At 37.5% G+C, this 27,204-nt stretch overlaps 3 protein-coding genes across 11 annotated transcripts in view; 1 reads left to right on the top strand and 2 right to left on the bottom strand.

The window, feature by feature from the left end:
* On the bottom strand, positions 1-16,689 carry PRMT7 (protein arginine methyltransferase 7). 3 transcript variants are annotated; one of them, XM_035543436.2, is made up of 18 exons: positions 16,555-16,689; positions 16,084-16,246; positions 15,296-15,332; positions 14,002-14,151; positions 12,625-12,733; positions 12,176-12,288; positions 10,737-10,978; positions 10,418-10,595; positions 9,231-9,358; positions 8,294-8,432; positions 7,677-7,760; positions 6,240-6,287; positions 4,998-5,087; positions 4,166-4,327; positions 2,963-3,037; positions 2,053-2,213; positions 810-906; positions 1-212 (listed from the first exon to the last, which is right to left on the bottom strand). In XM_035543436.2, the coding sequence occupies exons 2-18, from the start codon at positions 16,176-16,178 to the stop codon at positions 54-56; spliced, it is 2,067 nt and encodes a 688-aa protein (XP_035399329.1). In that variant the 5' UTR covers positions 16,179-16,246; positions 16,555-16,689; the 3' UTR covers positions 1-53. The 3 variants fall into 3 exon arrangements, with proteins under 3 accessions (XP_035399329.1, XP_035399331.1, XP_035399330.1); XM_035543438.2 differs by having other exon boundaries at positions 10,418-10,550; positions 16,555-16,680; XM_035543437.2 differs by lacking the exon at positions 16,555-16,689 and adding an exon at positions 16,402-16,514.
* Positions 16,681-23,803, top strand: SLC7A6OS (solute carrier family 7 member 6 opposite strand). Of its 2 annotated transcripts, none has more exons than XM_035543449.2 (5): positions 16,681-16,916; positions 17,484-17,861; positions 19,871-20,074; positions 20,901-21,030; positions 21,553-23,803. In XM_035543449.2, exons 1-5 carry the CDS (start codon positions 16,758-16,760, stop codon positions 21,672-21,674), a joined length of 993 nt encoding a protein of 330 aa, XP_035399342.1. In that variant the 5' UTR covers positions 16,681-16,757; the 3' UTR covers positions 21,675-23,803. The 2 variants fall into 2 exon arrangements, with proteins under 2 accessions (XP_035399342.1, XP_035399341.1); XM_035543448.2 differs by having other exon boundaries at positions 16,744-16,916; positions 19,868-20,074.
* Positions 23,804-24,712: 909 nt separating this feature from the next.
* SLC7A6 (solute carrier family 7 member 6) overlaps positions 24,713-27,204 on the bottom strand; it is a 29,997-nt gene continuing 27,505 nt past the window's right edge. For all 6 annotated transcript variants that reach the window (XM_035543444.2, XM_050713212.1, XM_035543443.2 and 3 more), the window contains 2 exons: positions 26,428-26,611; positions 24,713-25,354 (listed from right to left, as the gene is read on the bottom strand). In XM_035543444.2, the coding sequence (XP_035399337.1) occupies positions 25,260-25,354; positions 26,428-26,611 (279 nt within the window). In that variant the 3' untranslated portion in view covers positions 24,713-25,259. The remainder of the gene's footprint in view (positions 25,355-26,427; positions 26,612-27,204) is intronic.

Genomic DNA, 27,204 nt, shown 5'->3' with positions numbered 1-27,204 from the left:
TACAAAGTATACTGTATCAGTTTATTATAATTTAGAAATAAAAGGGAAGTATTTTATAATAGTTTAAAATCCATTGCAATATCTCCTGTCTTTGTGTCAAAATTTATAGCATATGTGACAGCACTAGGAAGGTCTGCCAGAGTTTCTGATTCAATAACAGAACTGAAGAAATAGACAGCTTGCTTGCAGTGGGGATTCCATTCACAGTTTCCCTACAGAAAAGAGTTAAAAGTGAAAGTAGTCACAACTCTAGGATATTCTTACTGGACTATTACTGGATATTATTATTATTATAATGCAACGAGAGCACAAGAGTTCTTGTTCTCAGTTCAGTATAGAAAGATCAGATAAGAGTTATCACTTTCATTGCCAACCATTCATTACAGGAATGCATAACTTGCAATCTAAAATGCTACATTGTGTACTGAAGTTGTAGAGAACAGACTTGGTCAAAGAATATTTACATAGAGTACCAAAAATACTCCTTTTCCCCTCCAGTTTTTTGCTTTTGTTAAACTGAGAAAGGGAAGTTGTATAAAAGGAGTTGTATATAACTTGTATAAATGCTACTATCATCGTATCTGAGTTCTGCATGTGGTTCCAAACTACAGCTCACTCTCTTATTTTAAGGCTCATCTCCCGCTCCCCCCAAAAGTATAAACAGATAGCTCTACTAGTTTTGTCTACATAATATTCAAAGAGCTCAACAAAGAGCACTATATAAACCAAGCATAGCCAGCAGAGACCCATTTTTCAGCACTGTAATCCTACAGACTTTGAGAGATAATAAAATTAGCTTGAAGAAGTACCTTTTCGTTTGAAATCTGCATCAGTCCTGTACTAACTGAGATATCAGCAGTAAGATGATACTCCATCCACAAAACTGCTCCATGGCTTTTTCCCTTCCTGAAGAGAGGTAGGGGATCAAAACCCATCATCATAACATTATCTTTATGTAATACTACATCCTAAACTCTGAACCTATTCCTTATGTAGCTTGGGTGAGAGCTGTAAAAGCATGAATAACTTGTTTCTTTGAATAAAAGTTGAAGAGCAGAATAAATAAAATAGATAATAGGTACATTTGGTAAATAGGTAGCAACTTTTTAAATACTTGCAAATATGAAATCTAAAAAAATAAAATGAAGAGGAACATAAGTCATAACTAATCTGTTAAGAAACAGCCATTTAACAAGCAGTCAAGATTGCACAGCATATAGTATACAGTGTATTTGGGGAGCACATCCTTCAGAGACCCCAGTTTATATTGTTTCTGCATTTTGGGGAAAACCACACATCCCATCTCACTTCAAGTCTCTGCTCCACAAGGCACAGAGGTCATGCTAGCATGTTCCCTCTTAAATACAACTAGTGCAAAGGCACAGAGATCCTATATGCAGATGGTTCTGGATTTTGTGAAATCATTCATTTGGTTTCACAAAGAGAAACATACAACTGCAACAATGTTTAAGTTATGTAAACTAGATAGACAAAAGTACCTTCTTCCTGTTTTTTAATTCTTAACTGCATTTCATTCTTGAACAGAAATAACTACAAACTGTAGTTAGATTATAGTTAAAAGTATCTCAGATGATGTGAAAAATATCAAGATTGTTAGAATTATAGTTAAAGGGAAAGATAATGGACACTTCAAAGCTGTTAAACAGAGTAATATGGAAAGATAAATAGAAGCTTTGTCTGCAAGAACTCAGCAACAAGAACAAATTCCATAATTAAAAACTTCCAGACAATAGTTTGTTTTCTATAAACTATAAATTAACCTGTTTATGTTTTAAATCATGGTAAAAGCTGACAAAATGTTATTTATGAAATAAGGGTATATTATCTGAGAAATTACCCCTTACTGTTATAGCCCATTGTGAGTAACCACAGGAAATTCACGTCAGAGTGAATTCCACAACTTTAGGTTACATTTTTAAAAACTGTAAAGTACAATCCCACTAGCTAACCATAACACACACAGTTTAAAGATGAGGTAAAAAAAAAAAAAAAAAAAAAAAAGAGAACATTTATTGCAATGAGAAAACTCACCGTAAAAGATTTACAGAACCCTCTGTGCTGAGACAGTGTTGTGGTACAGTCTCTCTGAAGTCAAATATCAAAACTTCCAGGGGGTCAGAAAGTGACTTGCAAGGATATTCCCACAAAGGGTGAGGTTCTGCTTCCTTGGATTCCCTAAAATCCAGAGAACTCTGAAGAAAAAAAGTAAAAAAACTATCTAAAAACAACTCTAAGGCAAATAGTCCTTGTTTTCAAGTTAACTTTGTATCCTGAACCCAGAATATTTAAACAATAAAGTTCCAAGAGGACAGGACTGTACTTCTTAAGCACAAGGAAAAAAATATACTACATGTATGAATTAATTGCTAGGACTACAGTCCTCAGTAGTCAGACAAAAATGTGCACTTTCAAGATACAATGCATTTAAGCTTCTCTTCTCCCTTGAGATGAACTCTACTCTAGAACTACCTGTACTCCTCCACAAAGACTAGAAAGGCAATCTAAATGGCCACCTCAAATATGGAGATAAAAATCTCACCCATCATATCTGTTTCTTGGAAGCCAAAGAGCCCTTTTCTCTCAAAAGTACCTGCAAGGGCAAGTAAGTGCTGCAGGATTCATTTATAAACAACTCCGACCTGATTTTATTTCAAGCACAGAATAGAGAACAGGATTTTTCTTTTTGGATAATGGAAGCATTTCAAAAGCATTGCAAGTGGTTTGAAAACTGAACAGCTTGACAAATGACAAGACATGCACAACCCCACAACCCCTTTTGCAAGAACTAAAGAGCCACAATATTTATGAGAAACTGAAACAATGGTGTTCTGTCTAACATTAACAGTTTTAAACAGTCACTAGATACATTTTTTCTTAAGCCAAGGTTAGTTTTGTTCTCTTTTGCTAAGACTTGTGCTGAAATTATTTTCAGTCTTCTTACTTTAATCATATCATCCATAGTCCGGACATCAAAACCTTCACAGATGCCACAAGGACTCCGGATTCTCCATAAGTCCTAAAAAGGAATATAGGATATTCTTTGGCTCTGTTAATGGAAATAGCTTTAGCTGTGAACTAAACTGTTAGTAAACTGCATACACCTACTTAAAAACATTGATTGATTTGTCCTTAAACCTCTGCTTCCTATTACATGCTGATTCAGATTTACATTATTTTCTTAGAATATATTTCATATTCTCTACATTTTTGCAGAAAACTGTGAAAGCAGAAAACCGAAAAATATGCAGTGTGGGTGATTAGTCCCCCAGGGAAAAAGAACATACATGTTTTCAGATGCACAAATTAAAGGTGGAAGTGAGGTAACAAGGCTAAAGAGTATTAGAATAAGGAAACTACTAAGGGAAAGGAGGCTTAGACACAAAACTACACACTTGGTGAGTTAGAAGGAAGAAAAGAGTGAGAAAAGAGCTGGCATCTTGAAAAGATAAACTGAAGATTATGCTTATGTGAATATATGTTAGATTACACTCATTTTTTGTTTCATAGATATATTTTAGTAAGTTTCAGACTAAAGAGTTCCTTCACTTATGCTACTGGACAGAAACTTCGCATATTAAGTACTTTTGTAATTTCCATTGTCATTGTAGGCAAACTCTTAATAACCTTTACTGACCATCTTAGGGTCCTTAAAAAAAAAAAAGTGTACCTTTGTAAAATTTCCGAAAGATTACTTTTCAAAGTAGTATGACCCCTATTATGCCCAAGTTTAGAACTGTGTGCAGTCTCTAGTTGTTCAAAGAAAATGAACATGCAATTATGAATCCTGCTTACAGTCTTACACTAAAAAAAATCATTTTAAAAACTGTTATTTTACAGAATGTAACATTTTATAAATAACCCCAGTTCTGACATGCTTCAGTGATAACCTAAGGAACTACTTTAAAACATTCAGTCTTTTCAATGAAAATGGCAAAAAATTTCAAGGTAATTTTCTGATAAGGGATTGTAGATATGGTAAAACTCATTTTCAAGATGTTCCATATTCTTTCCTCAGGTGTTAAGTGCAACGCATATCAAAGTGAACAGTATGAAGACAAGATAAACTTGGCATTAAAAACTCCTGAAAGAGTACTCAGTTTTAAGTGAATTCATATTAATATCAAGTGGTTCTAAACAACCTCACCTGAAACTCCACAATCATCATGTGCAAAGAAGCAGACTGAGGCAGGACAGTGACATTGCTGGCAAGATGCTTGCACACAGCTGTCCTAGCATACCAGAAATACAGGTTATGCCACGGCAACAAACTTGTAGTGAAAAACGGCTCTCCAACAAGAACGGAAATCTTGGCAAACAAAGGAAGAGATAAAAAGCATTATCATAAAGAACAACAGCTCCAACAATAACACAGGCTGTTTATAACTTCAGTAGATGACAATGCAATACAGCAAGCATAGACATCTAGATAAAAACTTCTCCATACAGATTTAATTACTGCATACACTGCATAACATAAATCTTTTTAGGGTTCTAGTCAGTGAATTCTAACATGAAATTCCATGCAACAAAGTCCAATAAAAAAATGTTGCAGTTTTCAGTTGGAAAGCTTTGGAAGAAGAGTCACAGAGCTTTGAAAATTTTAATTTAAGGATGCTGGTACTTCCTGATAGACTATGATCTACTGATTGGCTTCAGGAAGAAGAGCTACAGACTAGCAACACATACACAGTTAAACTGGTTCAACTGCTGTTAAAACTGGTGTAGATCATGCAAGAAAGGAAAGTCATATCCTTCCAAAAACAAAGCAAAAAAATGAAAAAGAAAACCAACCCAAAGCCTTTAGATTAAGCTTCATTTAGTTTCAGTAAGACAAAGTCTCAACTGTCTGCTCACTACACTTTGTATGAACTGTGGTTCATTGTGGTTACAGTAGCACACAAGGAAAACAAAAGTCATTTTCACTCTCCCCTCCCTGCCAGGCCACTGAAATTCAGTACAGGACAACTATTACATACCTTTTTATCTTCCAAATGAGATGATGTCAGTGACTCAGGACGTGCTTCTAGTATTTTGATTTTATCTTCAAGATGATTTGCCTTAAAAAACTAAAATAAAAGTAACATTCTGTCTTTATGAAAATCTACATTTGAAATTCAAACCTACATCAAAATAATAATTTAACAAAGAAAAAAATAAACAAGAAAGAAAGAAATACCTACAAGAAATTTTAAGAAAATGCCTTCCTAAACTCAGCTCTGAGGATGATACAAGCCTGTTCCTGAAGGGTGCACACCGTTAGTGCCAAAATGTCACACCTAGTGAGCTAAAGTACGTGACCCTCCTATTCCTTCAATTAAGTACATAAAAGGCAGATGTCACAACATTTGCCTCACCTTCATTCATCTGCATTCTGAAGCATATGGGAAGGACAGTCAAGAAAGAGAAATATTACTGGAACTATGAATACACTGAATAATTGGCTTGTGATTGAAACCAGGTTTGCATCCTGAATTGCCTATGTTTTTATAGTCTTTAAGACTATATAGTGCCATCTGAAACAGACACAGATGAGCAGGGACTTCAAGAAACTGCTTTTAATCACTTCTTAGATATTAGCTGCCTCTTCTGAATAGTCTGCACTTTGCCGGAGGGTCCTCCTGTACTCTACCTAAAGGAGCAGCTGAAAAATCACCTGCAGTTTGGACTCACTGTCTACTTTCTCTTAAAAGCGGTACAGAAAAGAAGCATTCCCATTCTTGTCTCAGCTGGAAGAAAGAACTGCTAGTTGCCACCTTCCAGATTAGACTGGTACAAACTACGTGATGCTCCCACATTCCACTAAACTTCAGAAACAAACAGCTTGGTTTTTATCAGCAATGCAATGACAGCAGCAGAGCAGAAGCTCAGGCAGGTATCTGCAAGGAGAGATCAAGCACTTGCAGCTTTAACTCCCTCTGCTCAGGTCAACGTACCCAGTGACCTATTCAGCTTGTTACAGCTGTGAGATCGGACATCTCTCAGATGGGATATATTCCTCCAAGTATTAGCACACAGCTCTGTACAACTTATTAAAAAACACGAACACCTCCCCCCAGTATCTTTCTGCCTCCCTCTGTTGTGTCAAACTGTATGATCAAATGCATTCACTTATCTTATTTAACTCCCAAGCAATTACGTAAGGACAATCCAAATCATCAGCATTGGCATTAGAAATGCCAAGAGTTCATTTACCACTTCAAGACAAAATTGAAACTCACTTTCTCCATGACAGAATGGGACACTGCAGAGTTTTCTAATGTAAATACCTAAAGAAAATACATAACAGTTAAAAGATTACATAGTAAACAGCAAGGGAAATATTTTGATTCCCTAATGAACTATGCAGCCATTCTACAGCCCATTGTCACATGCTTCTTAAACAGTAACAAAAAACGCTCAATAGCTACAGGCTAAATAATGTGTTTTCACAGCTGCACAAGAAAAAAAACACACACAATAGACCTTAACTATTTATTTTCCATTTTTAAGATGCACATAACATCGTTTGCTCTAGGCATGTATTACCCCTGAATAAATACAAGGATATTGCTAAAAAGGAAACTCTTACAGCAAAATCCTCAAACCCAGGCTGCAGTCAGCTAGATGTTCAAATTCTCACTCTGACAACAGTTTGGGGGTTTAGGTTCATCCTGATGGGAGTTTTAGGAAGAACTGTTTTCCTTCTGGACGTATGTGAATAAGGAGTGCATCACCCTGACTTCAGCTCAGCAGAGAAAGAAAACAGGTCACTTACAACTGACCCCATCACCAGTGTAACAAATCAACCCCCATCAGGTTCTTACCGCTTGTAATCGTGGTTTAACACGATCTGATCACGCTAGCTGGAGAGAGCTCTGATGTGCACTGCAGCATACCAGCCTTTTGAAGCTAGTACCTCTATCCTTTATTCTATTTAATCTTTTAAAGCTCCTTTACCCACACTGTATTTTACAGTGTCAGTTCTACTGGTACCTTTCCGCTGAGAGAAGCTTTCCCAAAGCTAAGTATTTCAGAGGTTATCCAGAATATATCCATTCATCTGCTCTTTCAAATGCAGAATAGATTTTTACTTCAAACTTTGTATCAGACATTAGATATTCCTGGATATTCAGTCCAACTGATTTTTCAGATTTCAGTTTGAGGGCCCCGTGCAAACCCACATCACGTAAGGTATATACGTAAGGGAGCCAGCCAGGCAACTCTCAGTCTTACATCTACACAGATTCAGTATTCTTAAAGCTTCTTATCTTGCTGTTACAGCCCTTTCACTTCAGAGTAGATAATAAATGTAATTATAGAATGGTGAAGAGAAAAGAAAAAAACCTGCCAGACATTTTGGTCGGTAGAAAGAGTATTTTCGAAAGCACCAAGATATAAGAAGGTAAACAGCAATCAACGAGAAATGAAAAACAGCACTTCCATTCAAGGCTATGCACTGGTAAACATCAAAATTGGTTACTGTTATCTCCCTAGACTTCAGCTTGAACAGAGACAAATTTAACCTGCATTTCATCACAATTGGAGCCTCCTTCACACTTTGCACTAAAGAGGCTCTGGAAATAATTCAATAAAGGGCCAGAGTACGACAGAACCCAAAATAACAAGCTAAAATGAAAAGATCAGAAAAAAAAAATAAACAGGAGGAAGTAATATACCTGCTTTGCTCCAAGATAGTGAGCCAGCACAGGCAGCAGACTGCCATCACTGATACAAAGGCAAACACTATCTGTTCTCAGAACCTACAGGAAAATAAATTGCCATTGTTATTCCTATTCCAGATGAAAGAGTTTAAGTTCTAGACATTTTGAAGGCATTTTTCCCCACTTCACACAGTTCCATAGCAAATAAGGACTGAGAGATACAATGATTAATACAACCACTTCACCCAGAACAGATTACTCTAAGAAATGCTCATATAATCCCTTGCTTTAGGTCTGAAAAAGTCTGCATAAACACATATTGGGTGTTTAGAAGAATGTATGTTTTGATTTCAACGTGATCCTAAGAAGTCTGTCTTTATCCTATCACCAATACTCCTTTTCACAAGTGCACAGAGCTGCTACCCAAAAAATGGCTGCTTGCTATTAAAACAAAAAACACCAAAAATGTACCATGACAAAATCCAACTTACATTTGCTGATGTAAATAAAACATACCTTATGAGTAAACTCCTTAGCAAAGGAGAAAGAGATTCCAAAAATAATTAGTTCAAATAAAACAATACACACATCTGTCACATAAGCCAGAAAACCTACAGGCAACATGCACTCACATTCATCAAAGACTTGATGTACTGGCGTGTTCTGTTCTGATCATTTAATTCTCCAAAGCGTGGTCTATTCCAAAGAAGGTGAGCCTGACATCTACAAACTGGACTCTCAACACAAACATCTGCTTTATTGTCTTCTCCTCTGGAAGTACGTGTGGGGGAAGCAGAAATTAAATGAAAGATTAACTACAGCATCAAAGATTTGTTTTCCCAAACAGGTAAATTCATGCATTTTAACTAGCATGCACATTAATGCATATAGACTCCACTGGTACTTGTTCAAATTTACTAGCTCCCCAGCGACACTTTTTTAGACTTTGCATTTCAAAATAAAAGGAGCCAAAAAGGCTAATTTTTGCCTTTACAGAAAAAAAATAAAATCCCACTGGACTGGTCTCTGGTGGTTAGGTATTTTAGGCTTTGAACTTTTAGAAAAAAAGTTGCTTGTTTGGACTCCTAATTGGAACATTTAAAAAAAAAAAAGTCTTGGCTGCTACGGTCATCACAACCAACACGATTAAGCTTCTTTTGAGAGCTTAATCCTTATGTCTTTTCCTCAAGTTAAAAAGACGATGCTGACTGGGAATATAGGAAATGAAGAGAGACAAAATGGCAATTACTTCACTGTCTTACCTACATTCTAGCTCAGCTAAGTTATGTTTTAGGAGTTCCAAGAACCAACCACAGGTAGTTTTCATTTCCCTGCTACACACACCACCACCAGGAATAAGGCTGCAGTCCAAAGCTCAATTGTGTTTCTATGAATCGCTTTTTTTTTTCCACCTGTTCATTTAAGCGAGTTTTAGTTCATTTACATTTTTAGTAATTTTTGTAGTCTCTTGGGTTTTGTCTTCCTCTTCCACAAAACAGCACATCTCTACGAGCAAATAGTGCAGCTTGGAATAAGGTGCACCCCTTTTTTTAACCCACATATTGTTACCTGGCTTTCTGCAGCTTATACCACACAGAGTACTCATCACGACAGGCAGTCAGGTACACCTTCTCACCCTGGAGAACTGGCTCCTCACTTGGCAGAAAATACACACACTGCATCCAGTGATCTCTCCACTGAAAAGGAGTTGAGAGACAGAACATTAGGGATTAACTCATAAATAGTACATGAGAAATAAACAAATAACGGGAAATCAATTAGTAAGAATGGGCTTGACTTCAAAGCACTGATATATGACTAGTTGAAAGAACCTTGTTTATGTTAGCAAGACTGACTAAGGCCTAATACTGGGTATTGAAGGTACTTGATATAGATTTCTTACAACAGAATAAGTCAGAGATCACAGGCTTGCTGAGTAACTAAGCTTGTGTTTTATGAAATGAAAAACAAATCAAAAAATTAATTTATTAATGCTGGTTTGCCTCTATAGTTCACTTATGTTAGAAACTCATATTAGAAACAGTGACCAGTGTCTGGAGTTTTGTGTATCAAATGAGCTCAATCAGTGTCATTATGATATGACATCACAACTATTTTGTGTTTCTAAAATCTGTTTTCTGCACTGCAAGTGTTTTAAGCTAAATGCCCTTTAATGCCCTGAAGCTTGCTAGTTTTCAATTTTATCCTCAAACACAGTAAGTGTAAGAAATCATTTTGTAGTTTCTGTTTGACCAAGTTTATCCTACAAGTAAATACAAAAACACGGGAGTCTGATTTAATAGTGATCTCCTATTCCTCTAAATATCCAGTATCAACTCATCCACACCATCCTTCTTTATGTGAATATAAATATATTACCATAAAGCTAACACGTATTTGGAAATTTAATACAATAACTACATGGAAGCAAAACACAGAATAACAATTTGACTAGGGATGGAGACTATTTAAGGAAAAATATGTGGAAGTCTTTGTTGAAAGTAACAGAAAGAAATCAAGAATCGTACATTTAGAAGACAGCTTCAGTTTTTAAGTTCTACATTAAAGCAAACCTAAAATGGGTGCATAATTAACTTAGCACTTCTACATTTTGTTTATCATCTTCCAATACATAAAATAGCAGCAAAGTTCCTATACAGTTTACAAGACAGCTGCTTAAATCACCCAGTATGACCTTTACTTAAAATAATTACTGCAAGTCATTTGCTGAAAAGTATCTGAAGGCTCAGCATTACCTGGAAAGCAGAAGTGGATTTTACCCAGTATGGAGCCATTGTGCAATTTATCGTCCCGGAGGGGTCCATGTCAATATCCCACCAAGAAAGTACGATTTGTGCCTTGCCAGATTTTACAGGCTCCAGCTGCACTCTGTAGTAGGTAGAAGCACTGCTTACAGGCTTACTGAAATCCACACTGCAGAGAAGCATCAAAATTGTAAAAAGAAATACTCAGCACTCTTCAGAAATTCTCACCTGCTTCCTAAGCCGAATGCACAATTTATACCAAAAGCACAACAGGAAAATTTTGCTTTGAACAAAACAATGCCTAGCTTACCTGAACATTGTCACCACATCACTAAGGACAGTGAAGTCATTTGAAGGCATCTGGTTCAGCTGGATATCACAAACAGAAGGAACACCTGGACAGTTCTCCATTTCTGAAGGGCAAACGACAATTTTTTCACCGTCCTCTGCTTCGACACAAACAGGAAACAGTTTGTTCCAGGACCACATTCTTTTGGATTCCACTAACTGGACATACACTGTTGCCCTGTGAGGCACTGCCTCACATCCTTCCTAAGTGTTCAGAACAAAAGGTAGAAGCATTCAACAAAGTGACTTCTTAACACGCACGAGAATTAAATCAGCTGAAACATGAAACAATTTAAAGAACACGTAGTTGGACTGAGAACTTTGAAATCTTAAAACTCCAATTATTTCAGAGACTTTTCTCTTTACCTCTCTGTGAAATGTTATACTTATCCATCCTGTCAGGTGTCTTTCAGAAGGCCAGATCACTTTGTTATATTAATGACACAACAGAACAGTTTATTTGCTGAGTTAAACTTGCATCGCAGTTCCCATACTGAGATGAGGAATCCGTCTGGAGCTTCTCCAGGCACATTACTATTAAGCTATCACCATTAACACAGAATTTGTGTTTGCAATGAGTAAATCAGAAAAATAATGGCTCAAATATTTATTTAATGACAACTTTTTGACCCTGATTAAAGGGCAGAAAACGTTAACAGTTGTTCTAAAAAACACAATGTGAACTATGAGCTAACTGAATTCCAAGATCAATGCTTTTGTAAAATGTACTAATTACAATTTAGAGTTAAAGGTGGGAAGCTGTACAAAGTTATGGAGTGATATTGTTTTTATATGTAAAACACGTGAAATGAAGCCTAGAAAGCTAAAAGTGTCATCTACCTTTTAACTAAAGGGAAAAATTGAAAAGGGTAAAGGAGAAAGCCATAAAATTATACCCATGGATTACATGTCAAAAAAAACCCACTGGCTGTTAATTTAAATACAGTGTTTAAACTATCTCCCCAGGCAAAAAACACGCTGAGCGGCAAGTGCCTCCTCTTACAAGGAAAATGAATGCCAAGGACGTGAAGTCCATCAAATTTAGGAGGAGAAAAAAAAATGTTTTTGAAAACATCTTGGAACCCATTTGTCATTGGAACCAACTACTAAGGAAAGCTCCAAATTAGAACTGGATACCTTTCTGAAAGACATTTGCTAAGCAGCAAGTTATTAGTTTTAACATAAAATTAAGCATAATTTCACAGATGGTAATTTATGATACATACCCCAACAGCTTTATTCTAGGAATGAATGTAGTAAATTATTATCTGAATAAGAAATTAGCACAGCTGCTGGATTATTTACAAATTATACAGAAGCCTAAATCAAATATAACCTCCATCCTATTCCAAAAAAGACAAGAGTTTCCCTAGGAATAAATAACAGACTGTATTTTCTTACCCGTACAAGGTATTTGTGCGCATGCTCATATGTTGGTAAGGCACCTTCTCCTATCAGCTCTGTGTCAAATAATTCTGTTACCAGGATATTCGCACGACACTGCATATCTCCATCTAAAAGACATAATTTAATATTGTAATACTAAGACCATATAAGCATTCCAAGATGTTATGCTGAAAAGACAAGTCATTCAAAAATTTATTCCTGCCAGAGAACCTGCTGAAGAATGCAAAATAATTCCCTGTAAAAGTTTAATAAGAAATTCAAATGACTACTTAAATATTACTAAAAACACTTCCTTTCAAAGTAACCTTCCAATATTACTTTCTAGCTAAAAAAGAATTTCTTTCTTATAAATTAAAAACATTCAGCAAATAAGAAAAAGTCATATTCCTTCACAGTTTTGAGGTAGTTGGCAATGATTTTTAACCTAGCCTTGTATTTCTCACCTGGCCCAACTGTGACTTCAGTGGAGTGCTTGTTGATTACCTTGATCTTGTCACAAAAACCATTTTTCTCCACTATCTTCACAGCTGCATTAGCCATGGGCTTGAAAACCTGTAAATAGCAAGAGTATAACAAACTGGTAAGCAAACATTAGCTTTCAAAAATACAATACAAAATGCAGCATGTTTAGCCCTGCAAAAATTCAACTGTGTATTTTCCTGCGGTTGAAGTTCATTACCATGAAACAAGACAGCAAGCCTCATTTCAAAAGTTCATAGACCTCTAGTGTCACCGTTACCAACCCAGTATCAGCTGTCTCCAAAAGCTACACCACTTTATCTGTTGAAAACCAAAAAAAAATATACCTTATGATTTTTTTAACATTTACATTAAACAAACTCATTATTTTTAAAAATAAAGATACATATGCATTATAAAAGGCTTGGTCTCAAGATGTAATAATAATGAAAGAAAAAAATAAAAGAAAAAAAGAGCAACCAGCACTCAAATAGTCACTGGAATATTCCAAAAATGTGCTCTTATTGACAGCGTAACATTGAAGAGAAGTTTTCTTTCCTTCAGAGTGAAGAGTAATAAAGAAAGCAGATAGCCTGCAAATAACATAATGATGAAGAGTGTGTTGGAAGGGCTTAATGACCAGATTGTTTTTAAACTAAAAAATTTTAAATATTTTACCCGGCCACACAATTTGACTACTTAGGATAAGAAATTTGTGACCTACTTGGAACCTAGCCCAAGTTCCAAAGCTGGAATAATATATTGCTATTAGAACTTATGCACCAATAGCTCTCAAGACTGTGACCTAGGGACAAGCGAATGTTCTCTGTTTCTTCATATGCATTAAAAAAAAGAGAACTTAAACTGGTCAAAATGTTCCTATTGTTATCCTTAACATAAGTAATGGCTGTTAAGGACTATGATGCTCTATCTAATCACAGAGATGGTAAAATCAGTTTATGAGACAGTTTCTTTATTAAGATGTCATCCACATTTTAGTGGCCTGAGAAGCCACCTACAAGAGTTGAAACTTACGAAGATCAGCAATATGGTTTGAGAATACTCAAAATTTTCAAAAACATTAATCAACGTTGAGGTTTTTTAAGTAGAAGAGTCAGAACACTGTAGAATTTGACTTAGATGATCTCTACGTTTACAAAAGCTGTCCCAAAAATGAAAAATGTTTTATGCCTTTTCAACTATGTTCTTTTTCACATGCATAAAAAGGCATCAAATTTGCACTTCAGAAAGCAAAGTACAAAAAAGCAAATGCACCCATGACTGATCATGAAGACACAACAACTGTAGTTAGAGGTTATAAACACGGATGCAAGTACGTGTAATCGGTAACAAATGCTCACCTCAATTGCATAGCAGAAATCTGCACCTGCTGAAGCTGCCATCATAGACAGGAGTCCTGTGCCAGTCCCTATATCGAGAACAATTGCTTTTTCACCTCTTTCTTTTACTCGGCTCACTGCAGCACGAATACCTTGGTAATATTTCATGTTCTGTGGAAATAAATTTAAAAAAAAAAACGGGGGGGGGAGTCAGCAACCTCTCAGCTTCATACACTTTTTTGTGCAGAAATTTTGACTTCTTAGACTATATGAGTTCACAATCAGAAAAAGGCCTACAGACATTCTTTATGCTATACAGTCATACCATCATACCAAAGCCATTGTCAGCAGAGGCAAGCATTTTTGGAGGGAGCAGTTCATTTACAGCAAATCAATCTTATCATACCATTCTCCTCATCACCAATCAGTCAGCTATTTACATTGCATGCATAATTTACAAATACAATACATCATTTTTGGAAGGCAATAATAATAATACCCAGGTAAGATGCTACTGTTTTTGTTTTGTTTTTGATTTTTTTTCCCCTGAAAAATCACTAAAATACTCATATAGGGCCTGCACCAGGGCAAGAGCTGAAGTATCTTGGATTTAGATTCCTCTCTACATCTACTGGAAGGCATTCGTACATGAGAAACAACAGGTCTAAATAGCGGCTTTTGGTTACGTGCCAATAAGAGGGGTTACAAACACAGCAGTGTTAGTAACAGGAAAGAAACCAAATGCTGCCACCTGTCAGCTAAAATATTCATATTAAAACATACCTTTACTTCATACCAGTCTATTATAGGACAATCCTTTCCAAACAATTTATTAAACCTTCCCAAATCATCTGCTATCTTTGGACATTATAAATCTAACAATGTTCTGTTGGATCCCTTTCTGAACAATTATATTTAACATTTTTGACATATAATTGTAGCAGAGTTTGTTAATTTCTTATATACAATTTGCTGTCCATACATGGCTTATTAAATGCCCAATCCCACCAGCATGTTTGCTTCAGGGATCATAATGCAGACATATGAGAAGTCTTTTAAAAGGTTATGTCAGATGTAGAGCATCAAAACGCAGCTACTGAGTGTAAATAACACATTCTGCAGTAAACAGCAGCGTACTAGAGTCAGACATAAGAAGGCACCTCCTGATCCAGCAGCAGGTCTGATATCTTGAAGAGTACAAATCCGAACACTTCATCTTTCAAAGAAACCTGTACAGTCATGCAGTGACAGATTCTCAAGAAAAGAAAAATGAGTATTTTCTCACCATTCAACAGTTTCTTGCTTCTATACTTACTCTGTCTTTATCGTGAAGCATGTCTGCGTAGCGTGATCTACAATAAATAAAGTTCCAATCAAAATACTACATAGTGCAAAACACTACACAACTGCTCATATAACCTCCTTGGTTTTCGCCTATAAATGCAGAGTCTCAGGGCCCATGAGCATGCAGATAACCACGACACACACTTTGAGGACTCAAGTGGTTTCTCAGATCTAAGGAATGAAGTCAGTTCACTGGTCTGGTCATCAGCATATGAGAGAACTAATTAACTGCTGGCATGTATCTGCTCTTCAGCAGTGGATTCAATACATAGACCAAACAGCTGTGAAATAACAGCCGGGACATATGTAAGTTCATATAAAGCCATACAAAGCAATGAAAGGCTATCTAATAATGGTCTATCATTTGTTACCAAGATCCTCTCACTAAAGCTAGCATTTGTTATAACTTAGGACACAATGCATTCTTAAGCTAAATTAATAACCACTTGAGCCTGGAACAGACGATCATCAATTATTTGCTGTGTTATGTATTTTAAAGAAATTTAGCCAACATACTTTGCCACAGTTGGGTGAGTGTTGGTATTAAAATCAGAACCTCAAAAAGTGTTTTTAAAAAATTGGAACTACTTGGAGAATACTTTACAAAATTCTACATCTATAATTCTGCCCCATAAAACCCTAGGAACCATAACATTTAGACTGTCCTGCAGTGTGCTCATCTCATGTCCCTCGAATTTCCACAAAGATAAAACAAAAAAATGATAGAGAAGCGAATAGTACAGTTATTTTCCAGCATACCTTGCAATTTCCTGATGGTAGTCGTAGTTCTCATCCTCTTCTAACCACTCCATGGCACCAGTGGTCGGGTTAGCCCTTCCGCAAAAGGTCTTCATGATCAATCTCTATTTATATATCATGCAATTTTGCTGATTTGGCTTCAATATAACACTTAAAATAGCGTCTGTGAACAAAGAAACAAACAAACCCAGTGAAAACAGACATTACTTTCGCTCTGGGCACAAACACGCACCTTCCCTCATACACCCGCCTCAGCCAGCACGCTGATCGCTGCCTTCCAAGGGGAAAAACGTTTTTTAAGCTCAAACTTAGACTCACCACAGAAAAATTAACAACCAAACGGCGTTGTTTAAAAGCAAAACGCCTCCCCCACGCGGCGAAGCGCCTCATGCCGGGGGAAACCCACAGCCTGAGGGCGGACCTACAAGCTGACAGCAAAGCGCTCCGGCGAAAAGGCAGCATTTACCCCACCTCAGAAAGGAGCTGCGGGGGGAGATGATGACCCTCTTCTCTCCTCTCCCCGTCCCCAACCAGCCTCGGGCTCGCCTCCCCTCAAAGCACCGAGCAGCCGCCACCACTACCCCTCAGGCCGCCCCTTCCCGCCGTGCCCCGCGCGGCGCCATGGAGCCTGCGGGCAGCGGCCGCCCTCTTCCCGGCCTGCCCCGCGCAGCACCATGGAGGCGGCCGCTGTGCTGCGCGTCCAGAGGAAGCGCGGCGGTCCCGAGCCGGCCGGGGCGCTGCTGCTCGCCTGCAAGCGGCCCCGCACCGAGCCCGGCGGGGCCCCAGAGGTGGAGAAGAGCCTCTTCAAGCTGGTGGCCACCGTCTCCTCTAAGGTAGAGGCGCAGCTGATGCAAGGGACTCTGGCGGGCTCCCTTAGTGGGACGGCTGCTGCGAGGAGCTGCGCCTGCTTTCGGTGTGGGAGGGCTGGGGTCGTGCCTCAGGGCAGGGGTCTGTCAGCTCGGTGTGCTGGGGCTCAGCCACGCAACATTAGCGACCCACGGCCTTTTGCTGTTTTTTTCTTGGAGCTGTTTTTCACAGGTGAGGGTGTAAAGGATGTTGTGGTTTGAAGTTAGGACCGTCAGTCTTTTTGAGGCAGGTGTTTTTGTTTGAAGAGTTCTTCTATACCATAAAGTATATGTATCTTTAAATAATATAAGAACAGCCTTACAGTTTGCAAATATTTTGTACCTTCTTCCTGTATCTGGAGAACAGGATGGCAGTTTCATTACTTGAAGCAATAGGAGTGACTTGAATGTTGTTACGAACACTAGCACTGCAGTTCTCAATTAGGATGTGCCAGCAATAGTCGCTGATCGCCTCCAGTGAGGGGCATGAGGGGTATGCCTTACTGTGTTGACCATGTCATTGTTTCTATTCCTCCTCCTTGTTCCTCTACCCAGAACGAGCCGGTTCAGAAGTATGTTCAAGAAGTTATCGCTCGAGACAGAGCAGCGCAAAGTCTGCGGCCCTCCTTAGGAAGCACTCAGCGGATCGTTCAGGAGCTCCGTTCTTCCAAGGAAGCGAAGAGGAAGGAAAATCGTTACCGTGTAATAGCCAGCCATCGACCCAATGCTAGCGGAGCCAATGCACCTGCTGCAGATGGCAAGGCGTCGACTGACGGTGACAGATCAGGCTCTGAAGCAACAGAAGATGCTTCGCAAAAGGAAACGAGTGCTGTTGATGAGAGTTCAGACTGTGGTGGGAAATTCCAGCTGTTTGATATTGTACAAGAAGACGAGGTGATAGAAGACCCCAGTGCAACTGCAGCAAACCCACAGGTCAGCAGATAAGCTTAAGTGTACTTGGAGTACTTTTATGTCACTGTTGACTGGTACATGTGGGTAAACTGACAGCTGTGGAAGTTTTTTTGCATCGTAAGTATTCCAGTGTTTAACAGGAGCTTTAACTAGGTATTTGTAAGTTGGAATAGTTAATACATTGTACAAGAAACAACTTCTGTGAGGACCCTGAAGTGCAGTAATGTTGAAAAAGCCGTATGGAGTTGGCCTCTACAGGAAAGACTTGTAATACTGTTTTTTCTGCACCCTGTTCAGATGCATTAATGCTCATATTCATCTGTTAGGTAGATTGATGAGTGTTTTTTTTTATTTATTCTTCTGTACTTGCTAGAAAAGAAAGAACACTAATTCAATGTCTTCTCATCCACCCAGATGCCTAGGAATGTCACTTGTAGGCAAGACTCACCAAAGGAAAAAATAGCTTTGAGTGTCCCCTTCTTGTGATTAGTATCCCCTTCTTGTAATTCCAATATACTTTTTTTTTTTTTTTTTAGTATATGTTGTTATATAGTATAACAACAAATACAAATAGTATAATATAATAACAAATAATAATAATATAATATAAATAATATAATAACAAATAGTATAATATGTTTTAGTATATGTTGTTTCTAGCAGCATTCCAGGTCTTTGACAGGCTTCTTAGCCCATTTTCATCAGTATCATGAGTTAAGTATGTCTTTGATTGGAGGAATATCTAGCTCAATATCTACAATGGCTTCAAGTATGCAGAAGCTCTGCCTTCTATGTAAGGTTTCCCTGCATACAGAATACTAAGAAGATTTTGTATTTAAAAAACTCGTAACTATACAGAAAAGGAGATAAAAGGGCTGTGTGTGCATTCTTTAGTAGTTGTTTCACTGTATGTAAGTGAAGGATGGTTGCTTGACTTACGCAGCCCATCACAGCTCTGAGAAAAACACAAATGCTTTGTTTTAAAGCAGAAAATATTCTGGTGACCCAGTGCAGAACCAGTTATCATCCTTTAGCATTTCTTGTAGATCATTTTAGAGCTTTGCTGTCAAACTTCTGTATGAATTCTTGCTTTTTATAAAGCCAGAGTAAGTAGTTCAAATAGACACTTGAGATTTGTTAGTTGAACTGTTATCTATCACTCTGCTGTTCAGAAAACCACACACAAAATTGAGTAGCATCAGAGCTTTGCTCTTACTCTTTTAGAGCTAGCAGTAAGTGTTGAAAGGAAGAAGAAAAGCTTTCTCTTTGATTCTGTAAGTATTTGGAAGTGAATGAAAGGTCGGTCTGTAGCTCCTTCTCAGAAATACTTTAGTTCAGGGGATACCACTGTGGTTTGGCAAAAAATATTCTGAAAAAGCTCTAACAGAGAAAAAATGGCAGCAAAAATTAGCCTGCGTAGACTTTCAAACACAGGTCGCTAAAGCAAAGATAATGCAAATGATTTGTTAGGAAGAAGAAGACATGAATAAATAAAGGAAATAAAAGGCCTATCTGAAGGGCCTGTCAGTCTTTTCCTGTTGATTTGTCACATCTTCATTATTTCTTCCACGGACTTGCATTGTGTCAGTGCTGCTGTATGCACACCTTTCCTGCAGTGTTGCAAGCGTAATGCTCTACAAAGCACAGGCTATCTTAAAACATGTCTTTTCAACCCATACATCTTCAGAAGCGGATTAACAGTTGTACAGGATTATTCATGTTACTTCAGTAGTTTCTGATGAACTTGTCCCCATTTTTCCTGTTACCTGAAATGAGGCATAGCTGCACAGTACTACAGTAATTGGAAATTTCTTCGGGGTCCTTCTGTTTTAAATTGCTAATGTTCCAAATATCAGTGTTCCAATGGGAAAATTTTTTGGTATAAGATTTCAGAATGTCATCCTTAGCTAGCTGTTGGCTACTGTCACACACACAAAAGAAAAAATATATTTAAAAATAATAATAGTAATTTTGGCTATAATTAAGATTTTGTGTTTGGCTTCAGGGGAAATCTGCTTTTCTTCCAGCAGAAAAGTGGTGATCCAGATGTGATTCTCTGCAATGCAGTAGAGATGATCCGTGAGCGTTTAACTGTTTCTGAAGATGATAAAAAAGTGGAACACCGTGAGAAAGCAGATGAGTACGTTTATGACATCTACTGCATGGAAACATCAGTTCCTGTCTGGATCCATAATATCCTCTCTGTACAGCCTTATAAAGAAGAATATGAACTGGTAAGGGTGTGAAAAACAGACCCTTCTTAAGTAGAAAGGCTGTGAATACATGTACTTAAGAGTCCTACGACAAAAAGTTGCTGTGTCAACAAAGATAGTTTGAGATGCTACGCTTATGCTCAGTGACTTCTGTGGTAGGGTTTCTGTAATTGCCACTTCTGTGCTCATTCACGTTACTGTTGACAAGCAAATTATAATATGACAATGAAAACTGAAGGGTACTAAGAAGAATTCAGCAGGATTCAAAGTGACAAATTTTGACATGGAAACAAACTTAAGTAATTCACATCTCATTTGTAAGTAGGAGGCAGTAATTGGTGTGTAGTTGGAGATACATTTGGCTGGGAAAAGGAGCAAGGGAAGACGTTTTCAATTTTTGAGGACCTGACTTTATAATCTTAATACAAGCTATTTTCTTGTGATAAAGAAATGTCCTTCAATGACTGGAGTTAATTAGTTAAATATAAGCTTTATTTTTTCAATTCATGGATACTGTAATCAGACTTGCATATCAGGAACCTGCAGCTGCTTTTTCTTGACCTATTAAAGAACTGTTGAAGTGAGTAGGAATAACTTAGACATTAAGTTTAGCATTTAAATGCTGAAACAGAACACTGAAATGCATGACTTAACTGACTTTTCACCTAAAGCAGATTGCCACTGCAACACATTTTTCTACAGTGTGCTTTGTGCAACTGTTGAATAATTGCTTGCAATAGATAAGTATCTCCTGGCTCTTTATAATTGTTGTAGAGGTAGATGAAAAACTGCTCACTTCAAAGTAGCTGTATTAATAATGAATGTTGTGTTCTGTGGTGATGTGCAGGTAGATGATGATCATGTTCCAGGGGAAATATATGAAGATGAAGATGATGAAAACGATGAAAATAACTGGCGTAATGATTATCCTGATGAAGATGAATTCTTAGCAGAGGAAGATGATGATGGAGAAAAAGGTATGCCTGTCTTAAATATTATTTGGATACTGAAGGAAGACTGTAGGGGGAGCTGAGGTGAACAGTTAAATTGTTCCATTGTGTTTTGCAGAGCTAACATGTAAGATAGTACCTGGCTTTAAAACATACAAATTTTACTTTTCTGGCTGCACAGGATTTAAGATCAGAGGTTTTTGCAGGCTCTTTTTTTTATAAACAGAGATTTATCTTTCTTGGAACTACAACGGATCTTGGTGTTTTTGCAGTCAGAATTAAGAAGTCCACTTCAGGCTGCTGCAATTGCAAAGGATTGCTTATTTTGAGAAGGAGCAGATGACTTGGTTCCACATGCTTGTGGAATGGTCTCTGCTTTCTTAACTCCCCATTGCAACACACAAGTAGATTTCAAATCTCACCTAATGCACATTAATACAAAGTTTGAACAACTTCTGTATTACTCAAGAAGTTCCATTAGCCTGATAAACCTAATCGTCGAACTGAAACCAAGAAATAACATAAATGTGTTGATGCACTTTTCTTTAGAGTCTGAAGACAGCTCCAGTGATGAGGACCAATGTTACAGACGAAGAACATGGAGCAAATACCGTCAGGAAGTCCTACAGGAATTTGGATACGATGAGATCCAGGATGTGGATTCTGACTAATAGCCTTTTTTTGGAAGATGAAATGCACAGAACTGTTACAGTAGGACTGAAAATCCAGACAGTTGCTGATGGCTATTCATAAACATTTTGAAGGGAAAAAAAAACACCTGGGAAAGCGCTTTCTGCTAGAAGTTGTGCTCATTGGGACAGTAGGAAACCAGTCTTTACGTAGATGAGCTAAATTTTTGTGTGGGTGGCTTTAAGGTAACATCTTGAAACAACTGCTGACTGGCATGGTTCACCCTGATGCTTGCTGTCTAGGTATGACTATTAGATTCTAAAAGCTTTTTTTTTTTTTTTTTTTAACTATCTGAGCTGTCACCAATGTTCAGTCAACATCAGCTGGTAGATATTAAATAAGTGGGTATAAATATGGACATTTGATAATACAAACTTTCTTTCCAAGCAGAAGATACTACGTGATTTAAAATAGATTGTTCCACCAATGCTGCGATGCTTGGGTTGTGACAGGAAGGAAGCCTTCCTGTCATGACTAATCATGAGGATATGAACAGATCTGCCATGAGGGCACGTAGGGGTGCCAGAAAAGGCACTCTCTCCTAGTGCTTTCTACTGTACTTGTTCCTACATTTCAAGTAACCTTATTTACTTGAGCATGCAAAATGCCTTTGACTGTCCATTTTATTGCTGGATCTCTCTGAAAAATTCCAGTAACCAGGGTAGAAAAATATATGTGCATTTGGATTGTAAAATAAAGAATCTTTGACTAAGTTTTCTTCACGCATTTAAAGATCAGGGAAGTTGGTTCAGCTGAAGCAATATTAGCATTGGAACAGGTTGATCTTTCTTTAACTTTGCACAGGTCTTATTTTCTGTAAGCTGTTTTTTGACTCCTTATACTGACCGATGTTGTAATGTTGCCTAGCAGAATCAACACCTCTCAAGCTTTTGGTTTTTACCTTTGTCAGAGAAACAGACTGCAGATTTTTTTTAGTCTGGATAGCTGAATTTTTATGTTGACTTCTTAGCATACCTGCTCCAGTCTGTAATAAATCTGAGACTATTTCTTACCTTAAGAATACATCTACTTAAATTAGGGTATTGACAAAACCTTTATCTTACTCCATTATCTTTGCTTCTAGCAAGAAGTTATAGGAATTGCGTTTGCCCTTTTTTTCAGCATTACATTGTCTTAGTGCCTTTGGAGAGGGAAAGCCTCCCACCATCCCTTCTTTGGAAACAAGTAAATTGTCTGGCTTCTGAATTTTAATACACAGAACAAGCGAAAGCTAAGCCACAGCAACTACCAAAGCCTACCAAAACTGTACTGAGTGCCATGTTCTGTTGTGTAACAATTATTGAAAATGCAGGTATTGTCATTCCTTGTTGACGTGTGAAGAATTAAAGCCTGCAAGAGTTCTTACTATCTTACACTGCTTCCAGGCATAGTTAAACTTCCTTCAAGTCCAGAAGAAAGCGGGGAACTGAATGCTAGTCTCTTTTTGTCTGGTTTAAGTCACTGGAAAGGTACAGCTTGTTTCCTTTGTTAGATACTTTGCTTTTGCTATACTGCAGATGTCAGCTGATAACCTGGTACCATCACCTTTGTAATTTTACATGCAGAGTGTATAAAAATGTAATTGTCCATCTGGCTGATCTTTAAATATTTGAGGACTCTTACAATACTGAATCTCTCCTCCAGTATTGTGAGTCACTTCTGCAAGAAGGATCCCCCAGACCTGACAGTTACCCATTGAGGTACTAAAACTATTTCAGCACCCTCCTACTTAAGTCTGTAATAAATGGCTAATAGCATGTTGGATTAACATCAGTCATGAGCTGTAGGTTGCAGCAGGAACTTTAAGGTCAATTAATTCTGGATGGTGATTTCAAGGTAGTGGAGGCAAGTGTTTTTTTTTTTCTTGTCAGGAAGAAACGACTATTAACCTATGCCCCAACCCTAGCCTGTTAAAGCTATGCTGCCCCCTGGACAGATGTCTCAGTTACTGTGAATTAACTCTAATTATATGCAAGGCTAAGAAGCTGCAGTAGAATAGCTGAATGCTAATATTAAATAGCAAGAAGTCCTTACATGTTTATGTTCCAACTGTGCACAAATCCTCAGCTCACATTTAACAATTAAATTCCAACGCTGCTTCATGAGCGTAGCTCAAGACTCCATTTTGTGTCAGTTTTTAACATCTTCTGCAACTTGCAATTATCTGCAGTTTTTTGTTCAAGATAACCCTGGTCAAGAAGTCAGTACAAGATTTCAAATATTCTGTTATTCAAGTGAATGATGCAAACATGCAGCACTTAAAGCATGCATGGATTCAGCCATAATCTTGTGATTATGAGATTTAGTTCACCTTAAATGCACACATTTACTAAATGCCCTACATTAAACTAAGCTCGGCTGAGATCAACATTCTGAATTAAGTTAAAAATCCAAGGAATGTTTTTGAAGCTGAGTATTTTCTTGCTTTGTTGGCCAAAGAGGCTGGCTTCAAGTTACCTTTTGCTACACTAAAATTCAGTATCAAAGCATCCTGCTGTTAGCATTACAGCTTTGGAATTACAAATACTACTAATTAGCATCAGTCCATATGGCACTACTATTTATTCCTGGTTTTATTCTTATTTTTTCTCCCTGCTACTTAGCTTTCAGGATAGAAGTGCTGCCATGGATCATTACTTCTGCTGAAGAAGAAAAAGTGGTTTGTTCTATGAGTTTATGGATGTCGTTTTCTAGTAAAAAAACAAATTCAGAACGGAAAGCTGCCTGTTGAAGAAATACTGCTGTGTGTTCACTGAAACAGTTGACAAACAAATGCTTACAAGCTTCAGACTGAACATTTTAATTTTTGAAACTTCATGTAACCTGTCAGAAGATGACCAAGCACTAATGAGACAGCAGGAAAGAATTAGCGCATAATCATTAAATCGTAAATCAAATCTTCAGTGCCAGGAAACCTGTATGTTGTGAAAGGTGTTTTGTTGATTAAATCCTTGCCAGAGACCCATACCACATTTCCATGAAGCATATAGAAATAACATGTTCCTCTTCAAGGGAGAAAGTCTTTAAATAATGTAGCATAACTTTATTGATTTTTCTGCTACTAACGACAAATTATGTGGGTTGTTGTGACCAGTTGTCTTCTGGGATAAGAACTGAGATAGCACAGCAAATCATTTCATGCAAACAACCATCAGAATTAAGTTGGAAATGGCCTTCAGTCTTTTGACTCAAAGTGGTTTTCAGCTTAACTTAAAAATGCATTACTGGCTGGTTCTGCAGACAGCTGATTTGATCCATTAGCTCTTACCATTTTACTACCAATTCTGAAGAAAATTCAGAATGCACAGTATTGACATATAGCTTGTGTGCTTGAAATGAGCAGGTAATAATCATCTATTGAAAACAGGCCCTGAAAATATGCCACAGTTGAGGATGACGACACGAGGACAAGATCTATGCAGGAATCCAATTGCAAGTAAGTACACTTTCAGTATTTCTGAAAGACCACTGGAAACAGTTTTCACGTTTTCTCCAGTTCCATTTTCTTCCCTTTCTTGTTGTAATTGCTTTAGCCTCCCTCCTGTTCTTGTTATGGCTTTGAGATTTTAGTTAGATTTGATTTCTAGTTTCTTTTCTTCAGTTGTGTCCATCTCTGTTAAAACACAGCAACAGAGCAGCTGCATGTTTCGCGTGACTGTACCTGTATAGGAAATCAAAGATAAATCAGAAGAATAACCACCTCCCTCAACTTACACAAAATATATCTGACTAACAAAAGTTAATTGTCAAGACTGCTGGCTCACTTCTATTACGGGAAACACTAACCAGAAAAATTAGCACAGAAAATATTTTCCACTCAGTATTTTTAAACAATGTTTAAAGCTGTTCTGGCGATTTTGTTGATCTCTTGCCTAGGGTGTTTTTCCTCCCAAACATTCTGCCAAATAACTGAAGTAGAATCATTTTTCTCCGTAACTAAGAGTGTAAAATTGGTAGAATAAAAAAATAAAACCACAAGAACTTGACATAGCACACAGTAGTGACAATATTACTGTGTATTTATATATTCACTAACTGCTGCAGCACCACATCCTGTTGCATTCTAAGATTATGCTATAAATCTTCGTTTCCACGTCCCTTGACAGGGTTTTCTCAGCAATGATGACAACAGTGCACTGCTGGAGAGAAAAGTATAATTTAACTGCAGACACTCAATGGAAGGAAAATTCAACCTGTGACTGACATAAGATCTAAATTCAAACAGCTGATTCAGTACAGTAAGACAGCTCACTTGCATTGCCAAGAATGCCTGACCCTTTTACAAAGATCAACCTTGGTTAAGAAAAAGACTTTTCATCTGCTAGTTTAGAGAGAAATGTAGAAAAAATTAGGACGAAATCTGTAGAAAGCAAGTAGTATTTTAAATATATAGTGAATAAAAATCGGGTGCATAGGCATATATAAAATCAGTATGTCCTTCCACTGGGTCTTCCTGGGATACAGTTAATAGTCTTCACAGCAGCCCATATGGTGCAAGTGCTTTGGATGCGTGGCTAAAATAGTGTTGGTGACAACCAGTTAGTTTTCTCACTTTTGTTCTTCCTATCCTTTCCCCCATCTTGCTGGGGGTGGAGAGGTAGGGAGCGAGCAAGCGGCTCTGTGGGTGCTTAGCTGCTGCTGCAGTGCTCAGTCCACCACAACCCTTTCCACCAAAAACCAGAATCATTTTCAGCTTTTTTTTTAAACAACATCTACATCTTCAGACAGACTTACCTAAAATCTTGGTGATCAATTGAGGTCTTCTTGATGCAGGTAAATAGACTCCCAAGAAAAAGACTGGAATTCCAGATAAAGCGATGGCAATTCCAATCAATGAATTTATGGTGTCGCTATAGAGTGGCACTACCACCAGAAATACTGAACATATACAGAATATTATCGGGAAAGCCACACTCAGCTGGAGAAAGAAAAAGAACAGAACGTTACTGAGATACTAATTTTCTACAATTGCATATATTCTCGTGAGAATTACAGCCTCTTCTCTCTGAACCCCAATTTGTGAAATTATCTGCTCTTTTTCTTATGCATCTGGCTATTTAGATCTGTAAGAATAGTAGAATTATTCTTCAGTAGAACTGCTACTAAAAATTACAAGACCACTGAAATTTGGTAGGTCTGCTGTGTTGAAAGAAACTGTAGCAGAATGAAGTGTTTTTAGACAAATCCAATTAATCTCACGAAACACGAATGACATTTTCACAAAGCTTATCCACTTAAAGTCAGAGAAAGCGATAAGAGGATCAGATACTGAACTGAAACACCATCAGAGCTAAATGTGGTCTACTGTAATAGAATTAACTTAAGCATTCCTAACTTCAGATTTCTAAAAAAAAAAAAAAAAAGGTTCACTACTATGTTAACCTATTGAGCTCTCTAGTTGACAGAGAGCTGACTAAACTCACATTTAAAAAAAAAAAGGAATATGCTATTACAGTACTTACTACTTCTCATCTAGTACACAAACTAGCTTTCATGGGACACCATGGAATG

This window comes from Cygnus atratus, chromosome 12, assembly GCF_013377495.2.
Source record: "Cygnus atratus isolate AKBS03 ecotype Queensland, Australia chromosome 12, CAtr_DNAZoo_HiC_assembly, whole genome shotgun sequence".
In the NCBI taxonomy this organism is placed as follows: domain Eukaryota; kingdom Metazoa; phylum Chordata; class Aves; order Anseriformes; family Anatidae; genus Cygnus; species Cygnus atratus.
This window is presented reverse-complemented; position numbering and strand designations above follow the sequence as displayed.

Bases quoted from the DNA above. Each gene is read 5' to 3' on its own strand.
- PRMT7 (XM_035543436.2), bottom strand. From the start codon at position 16,178: ATGAAGACCTTTTGCGGAAGGGCTAACCCGACCACTGGTGCCATGGAG. The intron at 7,761-8,293 runs GTGAGTGCATGT...ATTTTCCTGTAG, and splicing joins ACATCAAGTCTTTGATGAAT to GTTCTGAGAACAGATAGTGT. The intron at 213-809 runs GTACTTCTTCAA...TCTTTTCTGTAG, and splicing joins TGCAGATTTCAAACGAAAAG to GGAAACTGTGAATGGAATCC.
- SLC7A6OS (XM_035543448.2), top strand. From the start codon at position 16,758: ATGGAGGCGGCCGCTGTGCTGCGCGTCCAGAGGAAGCGCGGCGGTCCC. The intron at 20,075-20,900 runs GTAAGGGTGTGA...GGTGATGTGCAG, and splicing joins ATAAAGAAGAATATGAACTG to GTAGATGATGATCATGTTCC. The intron at 21,031-21,552 runs GTATGCCTGTCT...ACTTTTCTTTAG, and splicing joins AGATGATGATGGAGAAAAAG to AGTCTGAAGACAGCTCCAGT.